This window comes from Calonectris borealis, chromosome 1 (assembly GCF_964195595.1).
Source record: "Calonectris borealis chromosome 1, bCalBor7.hap1.2, whole genome shotgun sequence".
NCBI classification, from domain to species: Eukaryota; Metazoa; Chordata; class Aves; order Procellariiformes; family Procellariidae; genus Calonectris; species Calonectris borealis.
Genome location: NC_134312.1, coordinates 73,632,265 through 73,655,133, shown reverse-complemented (window position 1 = coordinate 73,655,133; position 22,869 = coordinate 73,632,265). Strand labels below are relative to the sequence as shown.

Genomic DNA, 22,869 nt, shown 5'->3' with positions numbered 1-22,869 from the left:
TAAAGGGCATAGCAAAAGCTTGTTTATTCTCAAAGCATGGAATGCAAAACCACAAAAACATCTGAGTGGTATTTCAGTGACTGTATTCCCAGAGAAAAGAATCTCATCTCTAAATCTTCTAGCTCAAGCAGTTATAGAAGACAGTGTACTGTGACTAATTCATTCATAAGCACACCATTATTGTATACAATGTAAATGATTTAATCTAAAATCTTTATTAGCCTTTAGTAATAATGATTTCCACTCAGTGATAGGAAGGGAAATGTATATCACAGTGCTACTAGTGTCTCTCTCAATTGGCATGAGATATGGAATCAGTTCTGCCCATGAGTTTCTAATTTGTCACTCTAGCTCTAGTTCCACTAAACAGCTGTTCAAATCCAAAGAAATCCTGTTGAACACAGAAGACTTGCAAAACAACGAGCAGCATGAAAACAGACTTGGAAACACAATAATGAAGATAATCTGAAAATGTTAAAAAAGCATGTATTGTACACAAAGGAATCGGTATAATGATATTGGATATGGAACCTCTTAGTCACAGGTTCAAATGCAGGCCAATATTGGTACTGAGAATTTTTACTTTTTTACAAATGTCTAACATGAAATGGATACATTGCCCTAGTTCAGGCAACACCACAGCACAAAGACCAAAGCTGTATTTGGCTGTAATTTCCATTGCATTTTATTCTTCAGAACTTGAACGTTCTTTGGAATAACAGCCTTAGACTGTCCAAATGATATGACAATAGTACAATGATACTGCGAAGAGATCTTTTTTTTTTCTCTCCTTGTAGAATATATAAAAGATCTTTGTGAAAGATCCCGAAAACTCCCCTGACATTTTAAGAATATTTTATGTTTCATTTTGTGTGTTGCAGCATTGTTTTCTATATAACAACCTGGGGTCCATTTGGATATGAGCTCATCTCTCACAGATAGAAAAGTGCAGAAACACAATCAGCAACCACTGATTAACTCTTAAAAGGGAAGCAGTCATCATTCTCTTTAAAACCATGTTGCTAATGATGAAGTGTTCTAACACTCCTGGCTTTTTTAAAGAAGGAAGAAAACCCAGAAGTAAACATATACATAGCAGTCCAGCGCTTTTCCAGGAGTGATGGATTTACTCTTGGCATGTAACTAATGAACACATGGTATGGACATAGTTGAAAGGCGAAAAGGTCCATATGCATAGTTGTAAAGTGAAAAGGTCCAAGGAAGATAATGGTTAGAAGCAATCCACACTTTCTCAGCCTCCTCCTGAGGCTTGGTTGTGGGTGGTAAAGCAGGGTGATTGGGGAGGGCATGGGAGGAAGCCTCAGGGAACTGGATAAATTTGTCTTAATAATCCACTCACTATCTATTGGCCAAGGGAGAAAGACACATATTCCAGTGTTGTCTTCTGAAACAGAATTCTGGATTTCACAAGCCATTCTTCTACAGAATGCACTTGCTTGTCTCATGACACAAACTGCTAAGACAGTACGTATTCCCACACATAGCACTCAACAAGGTGCTAGAACTGGCCTCAGCTCTTTCTGATGCTGAGCTGTTCCATGACTGCAATTAGAAGTGATCAGTGGAGACTCAAACTTATCACAAATTGTTGAAGGCCCTAACATATATCGCAAAAGCATCACCTAGACATCAGAAGGTAACACAGGAGTTACACAAGTGCTTTTAGACATTATAGATACTCGACATACTAACAAGATGGCTTTAATACAGAGAAAAGCACTATGGAAACACTCATCAGTATGTATCACAATGAAAAGTGTGTAATAAATCTGGACATATGACAACAAAAAAAAAGGAAGTGATGGACACCAACTGTTATTTTAGATAAGTCTATCAGGCATTTCGGATGAGAAAGAGGAAATAAAACTGTGGTATGTAGTGGCATTCTGGAGAAAGGCTACTGTGTATTCTCATATAGTAAGATGATAAAAATGTTATGTGTAACTGAGCTGGGAACATGGAATACTAAGCCTCTTCTTCCCCTCAACAAATAATAAAATTTAGAACCAAAGGTGCCTATGCTTCTTCCTAGCTATCAGTTCTACTGTTTGAAGAGAGGCCATCACGTGCTGCTCATTGGCTTTACCTGAAATGGTATCGACTCCTATGCCCAGACATGGAGGTCAAGCACAACTTCCAAATACACTTTGATATTTAGCAAATCACAGAGGAAGGAACTGTTTTAAGAACAAGAAGTGACCATGTGATTGGAAAGATGCTGAGAAACAGAAGTGGTGATCAGTTGGCTGCGGCCAGTGAGTGCTTACTACTTCACCCATCTCTTTATTGATTAGCCTATATTCATTTGTGATCGTGGCTATTAATGCTATTTTTTCCCTTAAAAAGGAACCTATAACAACACTAATGGATTTCACTGATAACAGTAACATCTTACAACTTTCATCCAGTTTCCAGGATGAACAGGAAAAAATATATCACACAATCCATATCATACTTTCTCAAGGGGAAAAAAAAAAGATAGAATAACTGCACTGAACAAAAGAGCCTATATTATTATATAACGGTGCCTATAGCACCACTATTAAAAAGATTATTATCTGATGTTTTCAAATGTTCACCTTTTATTATTTTATCTGGTTAAAGAAGAGGAAGCACCTTACCTGGATATCACTCAGCTTATTCAGGAAACGGGTTGTTAACTGAGGTCCATTCTCCATAGTTGGAATGTGCAAATGCTGACATTGAATAAAGAAGGCAGGGGGAGGGGGAGAGGGAAAATAACATGTAATAATAGCTTTATATACATATGAATACCTTAGGGTCACCAAGAATTTTAATAAATATTTATCAAGCTTCCCAGCCCTCCTTACAACTAGGCAAGGATTGTTGTAATGTTTTTTATAGGAGGGCATGCTGAGCCCGTGAAAAGTTAGATTAGTTGAACTGTTATGCTGCTTTTAAACAAAGGCTAACCTAAGCCTTCCAAAAGATCTGTCCAAAATGGAGGGTATATTGTACAGGCAAGAATAGTAATACTATATAGAGTATTTCATTTCAAAGTATATCATGTAGAAACACAACAGGTACATTTATAGTACTTATCATCACTCAACACCTTGATGTCTCTCATATTATCTTAGCATCTGATAATATCAATACATTTATTCTGTCTTACTAATTCAAGAAGTATCACCTAACAGACATTTACTCTACTTGTCATATTTAATGGAACAAAGCACATCCATATATGCAGCTGCAATAACCCAACCTTCTCAACTAACTTAGTGCTGGCTTAATAGCATCGTCAGCTTAACAGTCTGAATGCCTGTGGAATTCCACCTGTGCAGGAGAAATCTCCCATATGGTGTATAGTAGGTGGAAGCAGCTGTGCACCCTCCTGAAACAGCTCTTCATCAGAGCTGGGTTCCCTGCAATGAGGAGTGAAGAAGAGATGAACTTGAGAAGGAAAGAATGCAGTGGCTCAGAAATTTGGTTCCCTGTGAAAGTCTTTTCTCTCCTCACCTTTCCTGGGTGCCTTAACTGTGGAAAAAATGTTCAATAAAAAAATGTGGGAGAATGTATTTTTCTATATTTTCAAACAGGCTGGGAGCTGGGAACTATTTTTTTTTTTCCTTTTCCCAAGAATTGAGGTTTTATGATTTTAACTATTAAAAAACCTCAGAGGATGAGAGGAAAAGTTCTCTTCTGACAACATAGCAGTAACTCACTTGGGAGACAACATACTGACTCTGTTCATCTTTCCAGGAGCCTCTGGCAGCACTCCTTTTCTATTTCACTTGTTTTTTGCTTCAGCTGCAATTAATTATGATAAAATTCTGAAGAAAGAAGGAAAGGGAGGGGAAAAAAAAACACCCAGACATTTTCTTACCTTGCCCTTATACAAAATTTTAGAGATAGGACATACAATACAAGCTGTTCCAGCACCAAACATCTCCTTTACTCTGTTCTCTTCCAAGGCAGCTATCAGATCACTCATGGTGATGTATCGCTCAGACACTTTAAATTCTCCCTGCACAAGAAGAATCAACCATAAAAATTGTAAAAAGTTTAAAAATGGCTTGTATTTTTGTTTTCCATGTTGAAACATCTCTAATAGAACTATTACCCTAGTGGCAATCAGTCAAGTTTCGGCTGTGATCTTGTGATCTTTTCAAATCTCCCAGTATCACACAAGATAGACTCTAATCAAAAGAATGACCTTCAAGGAAGCCAGTGGTTTGCCAGATACAATGATGATTAAGTGGCACTTCCCTCTGATTTGGTACAGAATATCAATATTGCATTAGGGAATAACACAGCAGAATCTGTCATGGGTTATGTGAGACAGGATCTGACTACTTATGGTCTCTAGCATGCTAGTGCTTATACAAAAATTACTCAATTATGTCAAGAGAGCTTTGCATCCCACTCTCAGACAATTCCTAAGCAAAATACATTCTGTTAATTCCACCTGCAATGCCAACTAGATGTGATATATTTCTTTAATCCCTGGTGAAATTTCACACTGTAGCCTGCACACAGCTGTCACATACAAAACCTAACTGTACTGCAGGTATAAGTAAAGAAATTCACATTGGACAGTCTTAACATAGGAAGTGTTTTACCTTCTACAAGTGTTGAAGAATGCATAGCAACTGACTGAATGCATAGCAACTGATTGAGGGGATGTGTTTAAAGAACAAAAATAAACATCAAACTTTGAAATTTTCATTTCATGGATTTATGTGGACTTTATTGTCCTATCAGACCAAACTAAAGCTTAGTCCTTGTTTTATATGCAAGCTTTTTAACATGAAACAGAGATGCTTACAATTGCAGAAAACATGATTAGCTCTGGACAGGATAGTATTTGGAAAGAGAGGCAGGGACACCATGTAAGCAGAATTTCAGATAGGTTAGTGAATAGAGGTCAGGAAGAAGAGAACAACCTTTGTGAGAGTAGAAGATACCTAATTATTCAAGATGACTGAGGTGAGAATCTGGTACCTCACAAACAAGCCCTATCAACTGGGAATATTCGTCTGTCTTGTAAAGGAGATGGGACTGAGAAGTGTGCATGCATATCTGCACTAGGGGAGTACCGATACGAATAAAGATGCATAAGAGTTCAGTGCAGTTCAACAAGTGGCACACATGCACCACAAAGTATACCCTAGCTCTCTTCACTGCAAGTTAGATTTCAGTGATATAACTGTGAACTGTGTATCAGGAAGTCTTTCAGCTACAGGTGGTTGGAAGCTGAGTTAATACCAGGAGAAAAGTATCACACGTGCCTGTGTTATCCCTGTTACTCCTCCCTAAACATAAGACTGGCCAAAACCAGGAGACAGGATACTGGGCTTGATGAGCCTTTGGCTGCATAGTATTCTTATTCAAGCCGCAATAAAACCTTTAAACACAGTACAGGCAGAGTGAACAGTTTGCTGCATTTCAAGATATGAGGTAGTCCCAAGTATCCAAATAAGTACTTGGATGTCTACACTACAGAACTGGAATCTGGAAGCAGACAGATGACTTCAAGACTGTGGCTAGATTTTCGGCTGCGTGCTAGTTATTAGAAATAAGGGTGGAACCATGAGAACTAAGTAGAGAAATAGTGTGCTGATGACTGAAGTATAGCTGTGGTCATGCATGGTAATTGTTTGTTTCCTTGTTTTAAGTTGCTGGTACCAGTGGATTTAATGAGAATTTTCATGTTAAATACTACACGGAGCTACTTTAACAAGCTTGGTATTGTTCTGTGTGACAGGTGTGGGTATTCTGATGATGTTGCTGGAAATCTATGAATTAGCATGCCCTTAGTTCCCATTTAGGTTAAGGGATTCGACCAGATCAGTTGAACTTCAAGATCCTGAGCACCAGGAATGCTTACTTGCGTCGATGTTATAACATGATAGTTGAAACCATTACTGCCAAGGTCAAAACACTAACCCAGTTGCGTGCCAGATCCAAAATGCTTTGTCTTGTCACTCCTGGAAGGATGATGCCATCTAAAGGTGGGGTTGCCAGTTCATTTTCTGTCAAACACAAAAGAAACAGAAACACTGGTTGAAAAACAAAGAAACAAAAATAATGTTTACCAATATTACACCAAACATGAAAATTAAAAAGAAGTCGAATGATATTAGAAACATTCCCTACCCAGTAAGATGCAACGTTTATCAGAGTTCTACCAGAGCACAAGTTACACAAATTCAGTTCCAATAAGTTGTTTTTGAGTGTTTGGAACCTTTTGAGTATACTTCAGTGGGTGGGGAAGAAACATATTTAATACATTAATAAATACATGGCTGAAGCCTAGTAGTAGGTTTTATTCCTCAGTGTATTATGGATTCACTGTATAACTACTGGGAAACATTGAATGGCTTAGTCTTCAAATTCAGAATAGAGAGGCACAAGGGAAAGCCATGCCTAATAATCCCAGGGCAGATCATGACTTTCCCTGACCTGCTTTACTTAATTTAGGAATATGGGGTTCAGTATACCTACTTTGTAGCATTAATATGAAACATCTACCAGAAATTTTGAGGCCCATTTACTGAACAAGCAAAGCAGTGGAGACCTTGCCAAATGCATCTTAGAATCATAGAATCATAGAATCATAGAATCATAGAATCATACAGGTTGGAAAAGACCTCTAAGATCATCCAGTCCAACTGTCAACCCAACACACCATGTCCACTAAACCATGTCCCTAAGGGCCTCATCTACACGTCTTTTAAATACTTCCAGGGATGGTGACTCCACCACTTCCCTGGGCAGCCTGTTCCAAGGCCTGACCACTCTTTCAGTAAAGAAATTTCTCCTAATGTCCAATCTAAACCTCCCTTGGCGCAACTTGAGGCCATTTCCTCTCGTCCTATCGCTTGTTACTTGGCAGAAGAGACCAACACCCACCTCACTACAACCTCCTTTCAGGTAGTTGTAGAGCGCGATGAGGTCTCCCCTCAGCCTCCTCTTCTCCAGGCTAAACAGTCCCAGTTCCCTCAGCCACTCCTCATCAGACTTGTGCTCCAGGCCCTTCACCAGCTTCGTTGCCCTTCTCTGGACACGCTCCAGCACCTCCATGTCCTTCTTGTAGTGAGGGGCCCAAAACTGAACACAGTATTCGAGGTGCGGCCTCACCAGTGCTGAGTACAGGGGCACGATCACCTCCCTGCTCCTGCTGGCCACACTATTTCTGATACAGGCCAGGATGCCATTGGCCTTCTTGGCCACCTGGGCACACTGCCAGCTCATGTTCAGCCAGCTGTCAATCAGCACCCCCAGGTCCTTTTCCTCTGGGCACCTTTCCAGCCACTCTTCCCCAAGCCTGTAGCGTTGCCTGGGGTTGTTGTTGAGAGGAGACTTCCTTAATGATCTTTTGTCTTACTCTAGACATCTTTTTTTTCCCCTAATTTTCTCTTTACACAAAAAGAGCAGTCCTAATAAAATTCCAAAAGCACAAACAATTCAAATTGTTCAACTAGTTTGGTTTGTTAGCTTGTTTTTCTTGTTTGCTTTTGAAAAAGAACATTAGATAAATGTTCATCTAACATAACTAATGAAACAGTAGATAAATGGTAATCCACACTTGATAAATACTTAAATTACAACACAGAAGTTTGTATCTAGTCTTTGTTTTTCCATCTGACCTTTGCAGCAAATCAGAGTTAATCCTTTTCATTTTAAACCATCACTTTCATTTTAAACCATCGCATAGCATACTCAGTGGTTTCTATTATCAGAGAATACCGAGCATTTACTCTTTCAGACAGCCAGGCTTTTTTAAGACAGTCTCAAATTTGCACTGAAAAGTGAAGACATCCACAGTCTTTCAGTAATATTCTTCATTTTTTTTTTCCTAACCATCTTCTCTTCCCAATGAGAATCCATCATCTTTCTTGATCTTATAAGGATACTATCCTGCTCATTAAATCCACAAACCATTAAGGTTTCTGATTCATTTTTACCTAGGTCACATAAAAGAACAAGACATATATCTTCATATTTTTATTACACCCCCTTCTCCTTACTCGCAAAAGATCACTGAATCTAGGCCTGTTTGAATCAGTCTCAAAGGAGAAGCTGTCTTAAAAATGTTTCTATAGGTCCTGTGAAAACTTGCAGCTGGGTAGAAGAGAGAAACACAGTATTCATCCTTGGACTGAGAGAGCAGGTTGAGCTCAGCTGCTTCATACTCTGTTTTCAAGAGTCAGCTAGATAATTCTGTGCACAAACACTGCCTGCCAGCCAGTGCATGCACAGCTCCAGACTGACTACAGCATGGACTCTCTCCCGCTCTGTGAGAGAGGGCTTTGGGAGCTGGGGTGGGATAGGGGAGGTGGAGGATAAATAAATGGAATTGTTCAGTGAATCTGCTACTCACTGTCCATTCTCTCAGGAAGTGTCTGTTACTTTTTAACACAGCCATCCCTGGATTTATTCATTTGCACTGGAAGTTTTTCCTACCTATGCTTCCATGTTCTTTTTATGACAATCCATACACATGTAAGTAATAGATGTAAACCGCCATGCCAAAATGTATAAAAAAGCTGCCCTAGAACAGGCTATATATTCTGCTCTGGTTTGACTAACCAATAGCGCCATTCCCTAACCTATTCCAGACTCCTAAGTACAGCAGTGGTCTCTTCTTTCTCATACAGTCAAGAACAATAGCTTTCCTTTTTTGGAGTCTGTCTAGCATTACTCCTAATCATGATGCGTGTCTGGTCCTAATTCTGGCAAAATTACCAAAAGAAGAGGACTTAAAAATTTCCATGAGCCACAGGGCTTACCTGATTCTGAACACTAAAAACCTGATGTTCTGCATTTGAGACCCAGTCATACACAACTGCTCCCCTTTCTCTAACAGAAACTTCAAATAATGTGGACCTTAATAGCAAAGATTGTGACTACGTACCAGATACTGTTCTCTATTTGGTGATCTTGCCACAGATCTTGGCCAGGACCTGTTTAAGCTCAACAACATATATTAATTGATTTGAGCTAGTTTGAAAAGGTGCCAGGCCAAACCAACCGCCAAACAGCATTGAGCAGGCAGGACATGGGACTCTCTAAATGTTTCAAACAGCCTGCTCTGTAGAATTTTGTCAAGTATACATATGATGCCTACCAGCCTGAGGCCACCCAAGGAACATCTGCTCCCCTGGTATCCGGCAGAGATGATAACGCTATACAGCACAGCATGCCAAAAAGCTCATGCTCTCTGTGAATTGATGCCAAACCAGGCTCCATATGACATCCGTTTGTCCGTCTCCAAAAAAACAGACTGAGAGCTCACAGACTCCATTTGCCTTCTGAATTATTTTGATGGGCTAGAAGCCTTAAAATGTATAGTAGCAAAATGGGGGGGAAAGGCATTTGAAGGAAAATGTCAGGGTTTCTTTTCAGTTGACTACTGTTATTGTTACAGTAGTAGCACTATCAGTCCAGCACCCCATTACACCAGGCATGGTATAGGCATGCTGTAACAATGGAACTCCATCAGAGTGTTTAAAGGGATTTTAAAATGAGGTCTTGCATATTACACAGCTTCAAATTTTACACACCTGTATTTATGAACATATAGCAGATAAGATTCCAAACATGGGATGCCTTCAGTACTAGTCACACTACAACAATGCTGAGAAATTCACCACAATACATTTTACCAAAATGGTAACAGACACCAAGTGAACTTCAGGGTCAAGGAGAACCCAGGAAACCCTGATTTCACTATTATTAACAGCTGACTTCCTCTCACAGTTTGTTCTGGACCTTTCTATTTCTTTCTCCTTATTTCCCTCAGGCTTTTCTTCTACTCTGCCCTCATGCAATCACTCTGTCTTTGCGTTTCTGTCCATTTACTTTCCTCAATTACTTTCCCCTCCTTTTCTTCATCTGCCATCTCATTCATCTGCTGCTCTCCCCTCCATGCTATTGCTATGGCTTTCTATTAGAGCAGAAGATACAATCCTTATTTTGTTAGTAGTCTACTTGTACAAGATACTTCTGCAGCACAAATAATCCTCCATCTACAGAACACTACGCAAACTTGCTTGATATTTTACCTGACTGCTCCAGAGAATCTTTCAACATATTTATTTTTTAATTTATGTAAGCTATTTTGAAGTGGGCACTATTAATCCCCATTCTAATAACAGCACAAAAATATTAAGTAATGCCTGAATGCTATTCACAATGCCTTAAAATTAAAGCTAGAAGTAGAGCCCAGATGGTTCCAAATCATTCTAAAGAAACTGAATTTTTGGAAAGTGCACACAGATTTCATAGTTAGCAACCTTCAGGTTGGACATATGTTTAAATTTTAATGTTTTCCATAAAGTCAAGCCTATATTCTAGGCAGAAGAACAGACATTATTAAAGGAAACAACTTTCAATGTTTAGAGCATCTTGGGATTGTTATGTGCTCAGAAGAGGCAGGTAGAAGGGACTGTAGGGTGACCAAAATTTTCACTTTGTGAACATAAACTGTAAACGGTATTTGATGAATGAAATATCACACTACTGTATTTATGCAACAGCAGGGATCTGGTCATATTATAATCTTCAGCCAGAGCAGCAGTGGGCATACAAGAGCAGCATAGAGCACGTCATGTTATTTTACCAGAAATTGAGTTTCCTCTCCTACTCCCTCCTCGATGTTATAAACAAAACATTTTTCCAGGCTCCTCCTGCTGCCCAAGACAACATGTCATGTTTAGTCACAATGCTGTAACTGAAAATATATAGCAAAGGCTTGCAAGAAAAGCCTACTTTCATGGAAGCATACATGTCCTTTAGACTTTACTGGGCTGGGTCTTTGATTTGTTATAAACCAAGGAAAGCAGTTCAGACTACTCCGCAGTGACCTCTGAACACACAAAGAAGGGCGTTTTCCTTTTGATGATGATCTGCAATTTCTGCCTTACTATTTTTATGTTAGATCCCTCTCTCAGCTGCAGAATTTGCATAACAAAACAAAACCACAGCCTAAGTAAGTATCCTTTGTGAAGTGACAGAACATAGTGGCAAACACTTTTTAAATCACAATGTAAAGCCATAGGCAGGTATGTGATGACACACATTGGTAGCAAGAGTGATTCTCAACCAAAGATATCATAAATTAAGCATTAATCAACACACTGGGAGACAGCAAAGTGCTCCAATGATACTAATGACCATGTTGTGTGAAATGGCAGGTTTGCCAGTATACAGTTAGCTTGGGTGGCATGAATTACAAGTTGTTTGCTACAGCCACCTCACAATAGTACTATTCAGTAGTGCACTGGTAACACAGTGATTGGCAGATCTTTGGAACAGTACGGTGCTGCAGCTGGATAATTCCAGCATATTCCTGGTTTAAGCACAATGAGAACATTGAATTCTAATTATGTCCCCCCTTCAGTGTCCTTTCCCTGGGCAGAATGAGCCAAAATCTGTTTTCGTGTCTCTGCAGCGAAGTTACACAAGGCGTGAATTTGGCCATCTAGCTACACTGACAAATCTACTGCTGCTATAACAACAACAACAACAACAACATTTCTCATATTTATAGTTCGATTCACAAGACTTCACAGATTCGTTCAACACTGAGGGAGTATCACCCCTCTTCTTACAAAAGTGGTAAAGATTTTGCAGAAGAACAAGTAATGAAACTGGAGATGGGAGTCAGGTAGCTGGATTCCCATTACCCTACACTATCCAAAGGACACTGCTGTCCCCACAGAATGTTGCCTCTGAAATGCAGCTGAGCACTGTCAGAAAAACATCAATTTTCAAGGGTACCCATGGCACTATGACAAAATCAGAGTCTGATCCCTGCATCTGCTGCCATGCAAAAATTCAATAACAATTTTCATGGAGGGCCAGCACTCATGGAAGTCAGGAGGTGTCCTTTTATTCACTTGCTTATACATTGTCTCAATCCTTTAAGAACTCAGAGTCATGTAGTCTTCCAAACCAGTTCTCAGGTGCAGCTATCAGTTCTCAAGCACTGAATACTTGCATGCCCAATGGGTGTTTTTTGAGATTCCTAAAAGTTGGCTACTCATTAATTAGATAGTTTTCTAATCAACATGTACATTGCTCAGAGATGACTGCGGATACAAAGAGGTAAAAATGGCTTCAAAAATGATAGTGTATCTTGAAAGCATCATTTGAGCATTAGTGATGTGGAATGCTGATTGACATGTTTCACTTTCTCTGCCTCCACTGGACAGAACTTCAAATTCTTCAAAGAAAGAGCCAAGTTCTTCATCAGTTGGGTGCTGAAATACTTTTGGCTATGCTTCAGGAACATTTGACTTGCCAGAAAGTGGTAATAGGAACCACCCATGCCCAAAGCCACAGGGTTTGAAGAGTTACACAGCCATAAGGTGTCTTTAGTATGTCTGCATTGTTTCTAACCCAACACCTCCTTCAAAATCAAGCACGCTGCTAGAGCTGACACCAAACCTGCAGTGTGACCTTGTGTATGGCTAGACTCTATCCTTCTGAGCACGTGGACTGGCCCAACAGTTTAGCATGTTGTCAGTAGGCAGTACTCACAGCTGCTCCAGAGTCCCCTCTTTCACAATGGTATAACTAACAGTCACCTATAAGTTTTCAGAAGAGAATAGACATTTCCTTTGTTAAATCACCTTCATTAAAAAGTTTATGATCTGCACTTTAATAATAATTTTGTGGATTACGGTCCCACCTGTCTACTCTATTAAAGTTTTAATGTTTTGTGTTACTATACCTCCATCTTCATTTATCCAGTAGAGAAACAGATTCATTGTTCCAACTTCAGTTATTTGGTGATCTTCTCCATAGAGCCACAAAACCTGCTGGCAGCCTAACTGCAGGGCTTCTTGCTGGGCATAAATAGAAGAACCATAATTCCTTCCAGAAACAAAAAGAAAGAGCAAACAGTTACGAATATCTGGTTAGGTATTTTCTCATTTCTATGCAAGGTTTTGTGCACACCTACCTTACAAGCAAGTGCTCTGCACAGTCACTGCTCGTCCCTGGAATATTTTCATTGGAAGTACTCTACTAGTATTTTACTAGATCATTTGTATCTACAACCCAAAAACTTTGAAGGGCTGAACAGCATCAACAGCTCAAACATATCCATCCAAATTGTCTTAAAAACACCTCTTGTTCCATTTTCTGGACATTCTAATCATTGCAATTAGACACCTTAGGAAAGCATTTATCTTTATTTAGCAGCTGGCATCCTGGAGAGAGAGCAACAATTCCCATCCAGCTCATGGTTTTAAAAAAAGCAAAACAAAACCATCTTCCTCATCTCATATATGTCAGATGAACAGATGGGTCATATATATCAGATGAACCTCTTGGAACACAAAAATCACCAGAGGCGAGTTATTTCTTTCCCAGTAAAAGACATTTGCAGAACTTTTAGCTTCAGGAACTGCAGATGGCCCTTGATGAATTCCATCTCCTTGAGGAGCAACTGTTTTCCTAAAATGCTACCTACAGAGTGAACCTGACTGAATAATATGTGTTTACTTTGTAGCTGCTTTGAGGGGAGAAAAAATACCTTTCATTTCTGATGTTCGACAACCATCAAGACCCAAAGTCAGCAGCTCCAAAGTGCTGACCACACTGGAGTTAAGTTCTCACCTCTGGGCACAAATCAAGTAAGTAGTGACTCCAGACTATTCCTTTTTTCACAGCTGACGTTTGAAGGATGCACAGGAAACAATTAATATATTTCTAAAACTAAGCAAAAACTCACAAACAAAGAGCAGAAGTCTCAGAACATCAGACTGAATGAAGGAAAGCTGTTTTCTTGCCCTTTGATTATTCTGCTAGCTCAGTTGAGCAGCACTTGACAACTACTAACTTCCTGCCTAGAAAAGAAACTCCCAGGTAGAGACAATAAGCTTCGTTTAAGCCAAAGACCAAGGATGTATAATCGAGTCATTTATTTAGCTACATCCAAGTTGCTTGCTCCAGTCAAGTCCTAAGCAGCTTCACTCTACAAGTCAAGTACTTGGACATTAACAATTATGTTTCTGCGTAACTAGTGCTTTGGCCTAGTTCAGCAGAAAACTGCCAGACTGTGGTCAAATCAATGCAGATAATTGTCTCACGTTTTCCCTTAAACACCCATACTCCCCTAGCTAACTGCAGATGGCTTGTCAGGACAGTCTGCCAAGGAAGGAGGTCAGCAGTCAATGCTGCTCACTGCCCAGTTGGCAGCAGGCTGCTATACTGAATGCTGCATCACAGAGTGATATCTTTAGTGTCAACTTCTGCAAGGGGAACAGCCAAAGTATTACATGGACACCTTCCAGGTCCAGTTCCTCAGCTTGAGATGCTGCAAAATTGTCTCTGCAAATAATCCACTTGGCTGTAATATCCAAACAAAAATATGCAACTGAATTGTATAAATAATACTTGCAAAGTACAATTTTGAAATATTTGTTATAGTACATTGTTTGTTTAACTGCTACATTTAATACCTTGACTTCTGCTGGATTAGATACTTCACTAAAAACCAAATCTCCTTTGTGAGCTATGTAGAAGATGCAGTTATGTTTTCTTACCCTCCCAGTTTGCAGTCCCCCGTTCCTCCTTTCCAGGCTCTTACATATTTTGGATCTGCCCATAAGGATATTGGATTAAAGCTTCCACTTGCAAAGTAAGGGCCCACAGGGCTCAGTATGACATACAGTAGGGCTTTAGTTGGCTTCTTCACTCCAAGGGAAGGCTGAAAATAAGGAATGTAAACAAATCAAAAGTTACTGGTATACTTCACTCCAAACATCAGATGCTGCACAATTAGCTTTTGAAACACTGCTTTCAGAGGAACAGCAACACGAGTGCTTTTACCAGGACAATGCAAAGTGCTGCAATGAAGAGAAAATATTTATATAACTTCCTCCCCTATCCAAGCAACCTAACAACCCTAATTTTATATACAGTCACCATTCACTTACAGCTGTTTCATTTATCTATACATTATTCTAATCTTCTCAAATAGTTTCAAGCTTTTGAGAATTCAGATATTAGCTTAGTAAGATACTATATATGAATTAATCACAGCAGAAGCCTGCAAAGCCTTCTGGGCGGAGGAGTGGCAAGGACCACTGCTAGCAATAACAACAGTGGAGGAACCACTGTCAGCTGCATTAGTGATGAGAGTTAGCCAATGCCACTTAGAACTGGCATTGGCAGAGTTGAGTGCTGGCTCTGTGAATGGCTGTGTGGCAAGCTAAAATGATTTGCCTGGTGGAAATGGTTCACACAACAGCACAGGAAATAACCTGGAATGTGTAACTTTTTTGTTCCCCTTCCTCTCTGAGAGATGGCTTCTCACACTTCAAGTCATTACCATCAATACTTGAAGATGGAGGTGAAAAGTCTGGCGCTGGTCAATGTCTGAATCCTGTGGTAGGAGACTCAGCTTAACTATATGATTCTTTGCAAAGCTCAGGCCTGACCAGAGAATCACAGAATGATTGAGGTCGGAAGGCACCTCTAAAGATCACGTAGTCCAACCCTCCTGCTCAAGCAGGGCTATGTACAGCTGGTTGCCCATCATTCTTGGGATCTTCTATGCAACTGAATGGGTTACTATTTTCTCTCCACTCAGAGAAACCAGTCTCACAAAAAGAACAAGCTCATCCTTGGTTTCTAAGATTAGGTCTCCATTGAAAAAACGTTATTGAACCTAAATCTTTAGCACCAAAGGTCTAAGCAAAACACTGTGCACAGAGCACATGAAGCTAAATTGGGAGGTGGGAGGGAAAATAGTAGTGTAGTACTACTGGAAAATTCAAATAAGCCTTCCTCAGGTGCTGAGAGGGTTCTTTTGATTTCTGTCTACCTTTCTCCTTCAGCAAAACTTCTAACAAGATGAACTAACTGAGATCTTGATATTTTTCCTGATTCTTACATGATCATTCAAAAGATTGTGCTGACTGGGTTTCCTAATTGTGCTGATTCATAAAAGATTAGCAGGACATGCAATCCAAAAACAACATATGACATTGCAGAAAGGCTGGGTATGTTGGCTAACCTGAAACAAAGCTCAACAGCAAAAGAATTTCCAAAAACAAAAACGGGGAAAAAAAAAAAACAATTTTTAATATTAATACTTTATAGTCACTGAGTGGAGATCCTTCCATCTGAAAATCTGCAACTCGTTTACAAGCATTAAATTAATGGAGTCCTAAAACATATGTGAAATGTATAATGCTCATGTATGGTAACTACTTACAGATGTGGATATTGCAGAAGAGTAACTTGCCTACTTGGGAACCATACATTCTTTAGCTTCCTTGCCCTATGCTCTACCATTATAGGTTTCTCTCTTGCCACTGCTAAAAAAAACACCTTGAAGTTTTAATTAAATAAAATCCTTGTTTCTAATTCCCTTTATAAATACTATAGGCTTGACGCACACCCACCAGAAACTCACAGAGTACACACTAATACTAGTTGCTAAAGAGCCTCTTATAAGGTCAGGTTTATCTGGATTCAAGAACAAATTGACACAAGAACTTGTTCTTAGTTCTGTTAAAAGTCTCTCTCAGAAGAGCCATCTTAATTTACTGGGTAGAATCTTCCAAAATCTCCTCACTAAGGTCAGAATGGAGATGTGAGATGAAATCACAAAATCTACACAGCACATTTCTGTTCCCTCACATTTTTTCCGGGTTATTGGTATTTTAAAGGCATACATTACCATGTCACAAATAACTATCCGTTTAGTACAAAACCAAAGTTAATCTAAACTTTGCCGTTACCACTCAAAATCGAAGTTTACTTTCTGTGATCTGAATCAATGTGTCCACTAGGTGGTGGTGTGGTCAACATAAATTTGTGAAGTAGAGCTACAGGTGACTAACTCAAAAGTAAAAACATAAAAACAATTTGCCCCTGAACTGTAATACTGTTGTCTAGTCACTGCTGCGTATTTCCCTTTATGGATGGAGGCTTTTGCCTCGTGCTTAAAAACACAAAAGTTAAGAAGGGAAAAAAATATTTCACACCTCAGTTCCAATTAAGGTAGGACGGATATACAGGCTGGCAGAGGTTGAGTATGGGACCCACTCCTTTTCCACTTCCACAAGCTTCCGGATGCACTCTAACAGCTCATTCTGGTCAAAACACTGGGAAGGAAAAGCAAAGGGAGAAAAGCAAATGGAGAAATATAGCCTGAACACTCTGTAGTCTTTATAGATCCATATGCTGAGGGGGACACTTCATCAGGATATGTAACAGCGACAGTCCGTAGAGGGTCATAGGACTACATCACCTTCCTCTAGTTCATTTCTTACAGAATTTAAGATCCCATGGTCTTTGCCACTGTGCCTTTTTATACAGTATCCTGAAAGCTCTCCTTCTGCTACTAAGTATCCTCCTGAGACAGTAAAAAGGAGCCATTGACCTGTCTTGCCTTGTGCAGCCAACACCTTCACTTTGGCATGCTGCAAGCTATGGCACCACCTCTTCTGCAGAGAGTGCTTTGGGTTATAACTCCAAGGGGCCCACCAAGTCCCCCAGTTTTACAAAGTTCCAAATTTCTTACAGTAATAAAGCTACTAAGTTGTGGGACGGAATTCACTGGCCAATATACAACTGCTAAAAGCAGTATTAAGTTGCTAGCATGACAGGAAATGAAGGCACTTAGAGGCTGAAGGACTTAACTGAAGTGGAAAGAAGAAAAGGAAGAACATTAGTGCCAGAACAATTTCATCAGCTGTCTGCATGCAAATAGCTGCAGAACAGCGCTCATCCCTCAGAAATAGACTCTGCACATCTGACACAGTAGGGAGACAATAAAGAAAGATTTAAAAGAAAAATGTGATTTAAATGAAAATGTGATTTAAATGTGATTTAAAAGAAAAATGTGATTTAAAAGAAAAATGCATTTCAAACAGTTGCCTTCACTGAATAAGATCTCTTAACAAAGTTTAACTGAACTATTCAAGAGTTAGGGTGTTTGATAAATGTTATACTATATTCAAGAGTTAGGGTGTTTGATAGATGTTTTCAGACATTTGAAAATGAAAATACGCTCTGACTTAAGGAGAATAAGGTGCCTTGGCTACATACTGGCAGAGTTGCTCGTCTTGCTGATCGCGCCATCCTGTCCATATTGAGGGTTGGCCGGAACAGGCGGATTTTGCCATCCACTCCTCGGTAAGCCTTCATTCCTTCAAACAACTACCAAGCCAAAAAGAAGGGAAAAGAAATCAAAAAATAATTGAGACATGTTATCCCATGATTATCTGTGCAAAAGCAGAACACACCCTTTGGAAATAAAAGAACTTCACTTTCCTGCTCACAGTACTCAAAGCATAAATGCTAACTAGTTAATCCTTGCAACACACTCCTGTGAGGTAGCATTATGAAGTTTATATTACAAAGACGACCTGTCTATGCTTCAGATATATCATTCTCTGTCAGGTGACTTAATGATAATCACTTTTTTCATAATTTGGTTACAGCAATTAAAATTTGTAGCATGTGTTTGACTTAACTATTCCCTCACATCCTGACTGATACCTAAGGCTGAACCAAAACAGTATTGTCCCTTACAAAAAAGAGCTACAGAATTTAATTATATATGTTAATCATTTTTAGGGCTCTGTCCAAAACTCATTTTGGTAGGAAGCATAGAATAAGGTAATTAAGGGAACTCTGTCGCAGTTCTTGCTGTAGTTGTAGCAATATCTTGGTAACTTATTTCCCCCGTATACTAGCTAGCATGAGAGACAGATGCATCAGCCTTATGCTAGAGGAAGAATGCATGCATATGTTTTATCTGTACTTTACAGGAAACTTAAATTAGTCATAATTATCCCATCAAACTGCAGAATCTGGTTGACTGGTGTGGACAATGAATTTACCAGAAACCCTTATCCCACCAGTGCCCTTCCAGCAGAATGCTCTACAACATCTCCTAACCACAGCAAAAAACATATGCTCACAAAATATCCATAGTTATTTTCAGCTACAGATTGTTAATTTCCAGTTATATCTATAGACAGAAAACACAGGTATTGTATAAGCTCACATTAATATATACATATATACAGGTATTATTTAGATTAAGTATTAAAGGATCACTTATGCTTATAGACAAGAGTTCAGATTTTTCAAATTTATTTTCTAAAGCATTTCTTTGTACATCAAATTTCAGTATAAGTTCTATGAATTTAACTGCATCACTGCTGTCAGTCTCCTCAGACATCTCCTCTTGACTGTTCCACAAAAAATGGCTGGAAATACGTTCTATGTGGTTGGAAGTCTACATATGCAGGTTTTTTATTTGGACAAAAGAATCCTGTATTTGTGTATAAGTAATTTTAGTAGAATACTCAAGGTTTCATTATTATTAAATTCTGTAACATTTTCCCATAAGGATCAGTGGAATGCAATGTTTAGAAAGCTTTTGTGCAGTCCCATGACAGAGCTAGGTCCTTCCACATGACAAATTTTAATTGGGTTGTAACTGGGTTGCAGGAATCCCGGCAATTTTCCTTAGGCTACATGCCAACTATGTAGCAGAACCAGAATTAGAACCCAGAACTTTTTGTCTTCAAAATTTATCTTATTCCTATGGCAATGCCAACCTTATTAAAAGCTTTGTACGCAATTTTGAAAAAGAAACTGTTCCTAGGATAGACATTGTAGCTACAAGAAAAAAAATTTGTATCTTAAATAAAGGATGGCATAGCTGGTGATATGGTTGATACTTTGATATGATTTTTATTGGGCCATTACTAATAACACATTTCTGTAATGCTCCTTTCTTATCACAGAACAGTTGTTTCCCCCCACCCTTATCCCAAACACATTCACAGAACTTTTAATGAGAGGGAAGAGGAAGGAATGTTACTACCGATTTGATCAATGGTTTGAGAGAAGTAAGAATCACATCATTACTGAAACACAAAGCCTTCTCAAGCTGTTAAATCTTTTTCTCCAAAAAGAAATAACCTTTCAGAGCTCAGTAAAACCTTTCACTCATTAAAAAGGGAGACAGTGATGTGTTCCAGAAATGCTCAACTTGAATAAAAGCAACTGCTGTGGTTGCTTGATGGTTGGTTGCTACAGTGGTGTGCAAATAATATTATCTGACATCTGTACATCACAGGAGATGGATCTGGAGTTCAGCAGATCTGGACTATCACAGTGCATCATGGAGGGCAAGGAGAAAGGGGAGGGAATGCCAAATGCGTCATTTTTATTATACCCACTGTGTATTCATTGAGCCACAGCATTGGCACCAGATTCTCCTCTGTCTGTCCTCTTGGCTAGAGGAAACGTGATGCAATAAGGGTAAAAGAATAAAAAAAAAAAAAAGGAAAAAAAATAAGAGCATATTCATATTAGCAATGATTCCAGACTGGGCCAGAGGCCAAGCATTAAAGCAATGTGCTACTAAGACAGAAATATAGATTTGGGACTCCAGCGTGGTTTCTTACTTCTTGGGCAGATCAAGAGCTGCAGCCTTAGTCACAGGGGCCTGTTGTAATTTACACAGGACCTTTGGAGGCTTGGTGACTAGATGGGGAAAAAAAAATCAACAACAAAAAACGGTGAAGGCAGGAGCTCAGGGACAACAAGCAGGGAAAAGCTTGATCCTTCCCTTATACCAGTGGTTAAAAAAAAAGAAAAAGAAAAAGAAACAGAAAAAGAAAAAAAAGAAAAAGAATCAAAATTATAAAAGAAGCACAAGCAACTCCACTAACTTCAGCAAAGACACTCCCACCTACCCAGAAGCGGGAGGAGAAGCAGGCTTCCATTTCAGCATTTGTGCCCTACTGAGGCTCTCACACAGATGTGAGTATAGCCAAAGCTGCTCTGGAGACACAAAAGGCAGCTTTAGACGGTAAGCAGCTAAGCTCGGAAACTGTTAACCACGCTGGTTTCCGACTTAACATTTCACTTTCCAAAGTTCCTTGCTGTATATTCTCTGCTTAAATACACTTGTATATGCTGAATGCATCAGATCTAGTTGGGAGCTCTCCAGACTTGTTCAGAGTTGCAAACAAGCATCTGTCTAGTCTGTCCTGCAATCCAAGCTATGAACCTTTAAAATAGCTTAAAAAAACTTTCACAAAGTGCATGTTCAGTCCCCAAATTAAAGCTACTCTTGGAATCTCACATGGTCTTATCCAGTGCTTCATTAAGTTACATCAGAGACGGTAATTGGACCAATCCACTGTCAATGAACTAGAATGCTTTCTCAAATGAATTTGTCATCACACAAGAAAGGGTTCACCTTCACTAGGCTAGAAAGTTAAGTGAGCTGGAATCCACAGGCCAGAGTTGTTTCTGAATTATACTAACATAAACATAACCCTGTTGTAAGTAATCGAATTATTCTGGAAGGACATCAGTTAACAAAACAAAATGTAACTCAATACTAATAAACTTAAGACAGTAACAGTCCTTGCATTACAAAGCTATGGCTTCAAGAACAAAGAAACAAAATAGCAGTTTCCAAATCGATTCAGTACTCACTTCTACAGCATAATGCAGAGACGAGGAGGCTGGATGCAACGAAAGGTTCTCAAGCGGCTTAATATAAGGTTTCTCCCATCCTGAAGCCAAGGACCATTCAATTGTCAGCATATTATCAGTGAACACAGTTCCAAATACCAAACCACTGGGATCTGGTTTTTCCTTGAAAGTCGTAGCTGGGGTGATAATCAAGTCTGAAGCCTGAAGGAACATGAAGACAAAAATGAAGTGTATAAAAATAATTAAGTCAGACTGGTTTAAAAATTATTCTGCATCAGTGAACATGGACAAATGCAATATTTTATCTGTGGGGACATTTAATGACAGAAGGGTTAAAGGTGGCTAACCTCTAAGTAGCAGGCAAAGTATTCATACTGCGTATGCACACATATAAACAGTGCTGCTTATACCAGTAGGTAGCGTATTTTGAAGCACGGTTAAGTGGAGGAAGCAGTACAAGGTGTAAAACCAGAAAATTAGCAGATGAAAATTTCTTGGACATTTAGATTAACACATCTATACAAGTTCCAGAAACACCCAATTGCTGCATCTCAGAACGTAAGCTGATCATCAGAAATTAATCCCCTCTCACAACTAAGTAGGTACGTTACGCTGATTTTCCTTTAATGCATAAAACCAATATGAGATCAGAGCCAGCAGTCAGCAGATTACTTGAGTCACACTAGCTTGTTCATTCACATTCATATTTTCCTAGAAAGATCCCATTAGCAAAGAAGGCTAAATGTTTCCCTGCATGATGAACTGTAGAGACTTTCTCTTACAAGCCATGACTGGCTGCAGAAATGCAGCATAGTTTTTTGTACTGGTTTTGGCTGGGATAGAGTTAATTTTCTTTATAGTAGGTCGTACGGTGTGAATCATCCAGAAGAACAGCAGAGGAAGAAGGAAAGCAGGATCGCTGGCACGTCACTCCCCTTTTATACACAGACAGGGGCTAAACAACTAGAGAGGGCTATGAAGTGGGCAGAGTCTTGATCCACCCTCTCCATTCTCTTTCTATGCCATCTGAGCATTTAAACTGTGCTGGTCAGGGGCAAGGAAGAATTCAACAGAGAATTGTATTCAAAGCTCCATTTTCCTTCCTAACATCACTCAGAAAGCATTGACCCTTTTTACAGACCCCCAAGTGAAATCTTACTTCTCTACATTGGGTACATATAGAATAGACTGGAACGCAGGTAGTTCAGACTATTGTTCAAATTATTTGCATGTGCACTAAAAAGGCGGTTCTGCAAGAGATATCACTGACTTTGACTTCTCAGACTTAGCAAACATTTTGCAAAATGAGAAAAAATTAGTCCCAAGCTTTTGAAAAAGAACACATGCACCCCTGTCTCTGTAAACAACCTGATTTTCAAGATGTCT

General features: G+C 39.3%; 1 protein-coding gene across 3 annotated transcripts in view; it reads right to left on the bottom strand.

The window, feature by feature from the left end:
- Positions 1-22,869, bottom strand: part of BCAT1 (branched chain amino acid transaminase 1) — a 92,144-nt gene that overhangs the window by 9,415 nt on the left and 59,860 nt on the right. For all 3 annotated transcript variants that reach the window (XM_075160413.1, XM_075160395.1, XM_075160403.1), the window contains 8 exons: positions 21,484-21,684; positions 18,064-18,174; positions 16,998-17,117; positions 14,547-14,710; positions 12,728-12,870; positions 5,935-6,020; positions 3,872-4,012; positions 2,643-2,717 (listed from right to left, as the gene is read on the bottom strand). In XM_075160413.1, coding sequence (XP_075016514.1) covers positions 2,643-2,717; positions 3,872-4,012; positions 5,935-6,020; positions 12,728-12,870; positions 14,547-14,710; positions 16,998-17,117; positions 18,064-18,174; positions 21,484-21,684 — 1,041 coding nt within the window. The remainder of the gene's footprint in view (positions 1-2,642; positions 2,718-3,871; positions 4,013-5,934; positions 6,021-12,727; positions 12,871-14,546; positions 14,711-16,997; positions 17,118-18,063; positions 18,175-21,483; positions 21,685-22,869) is intronic.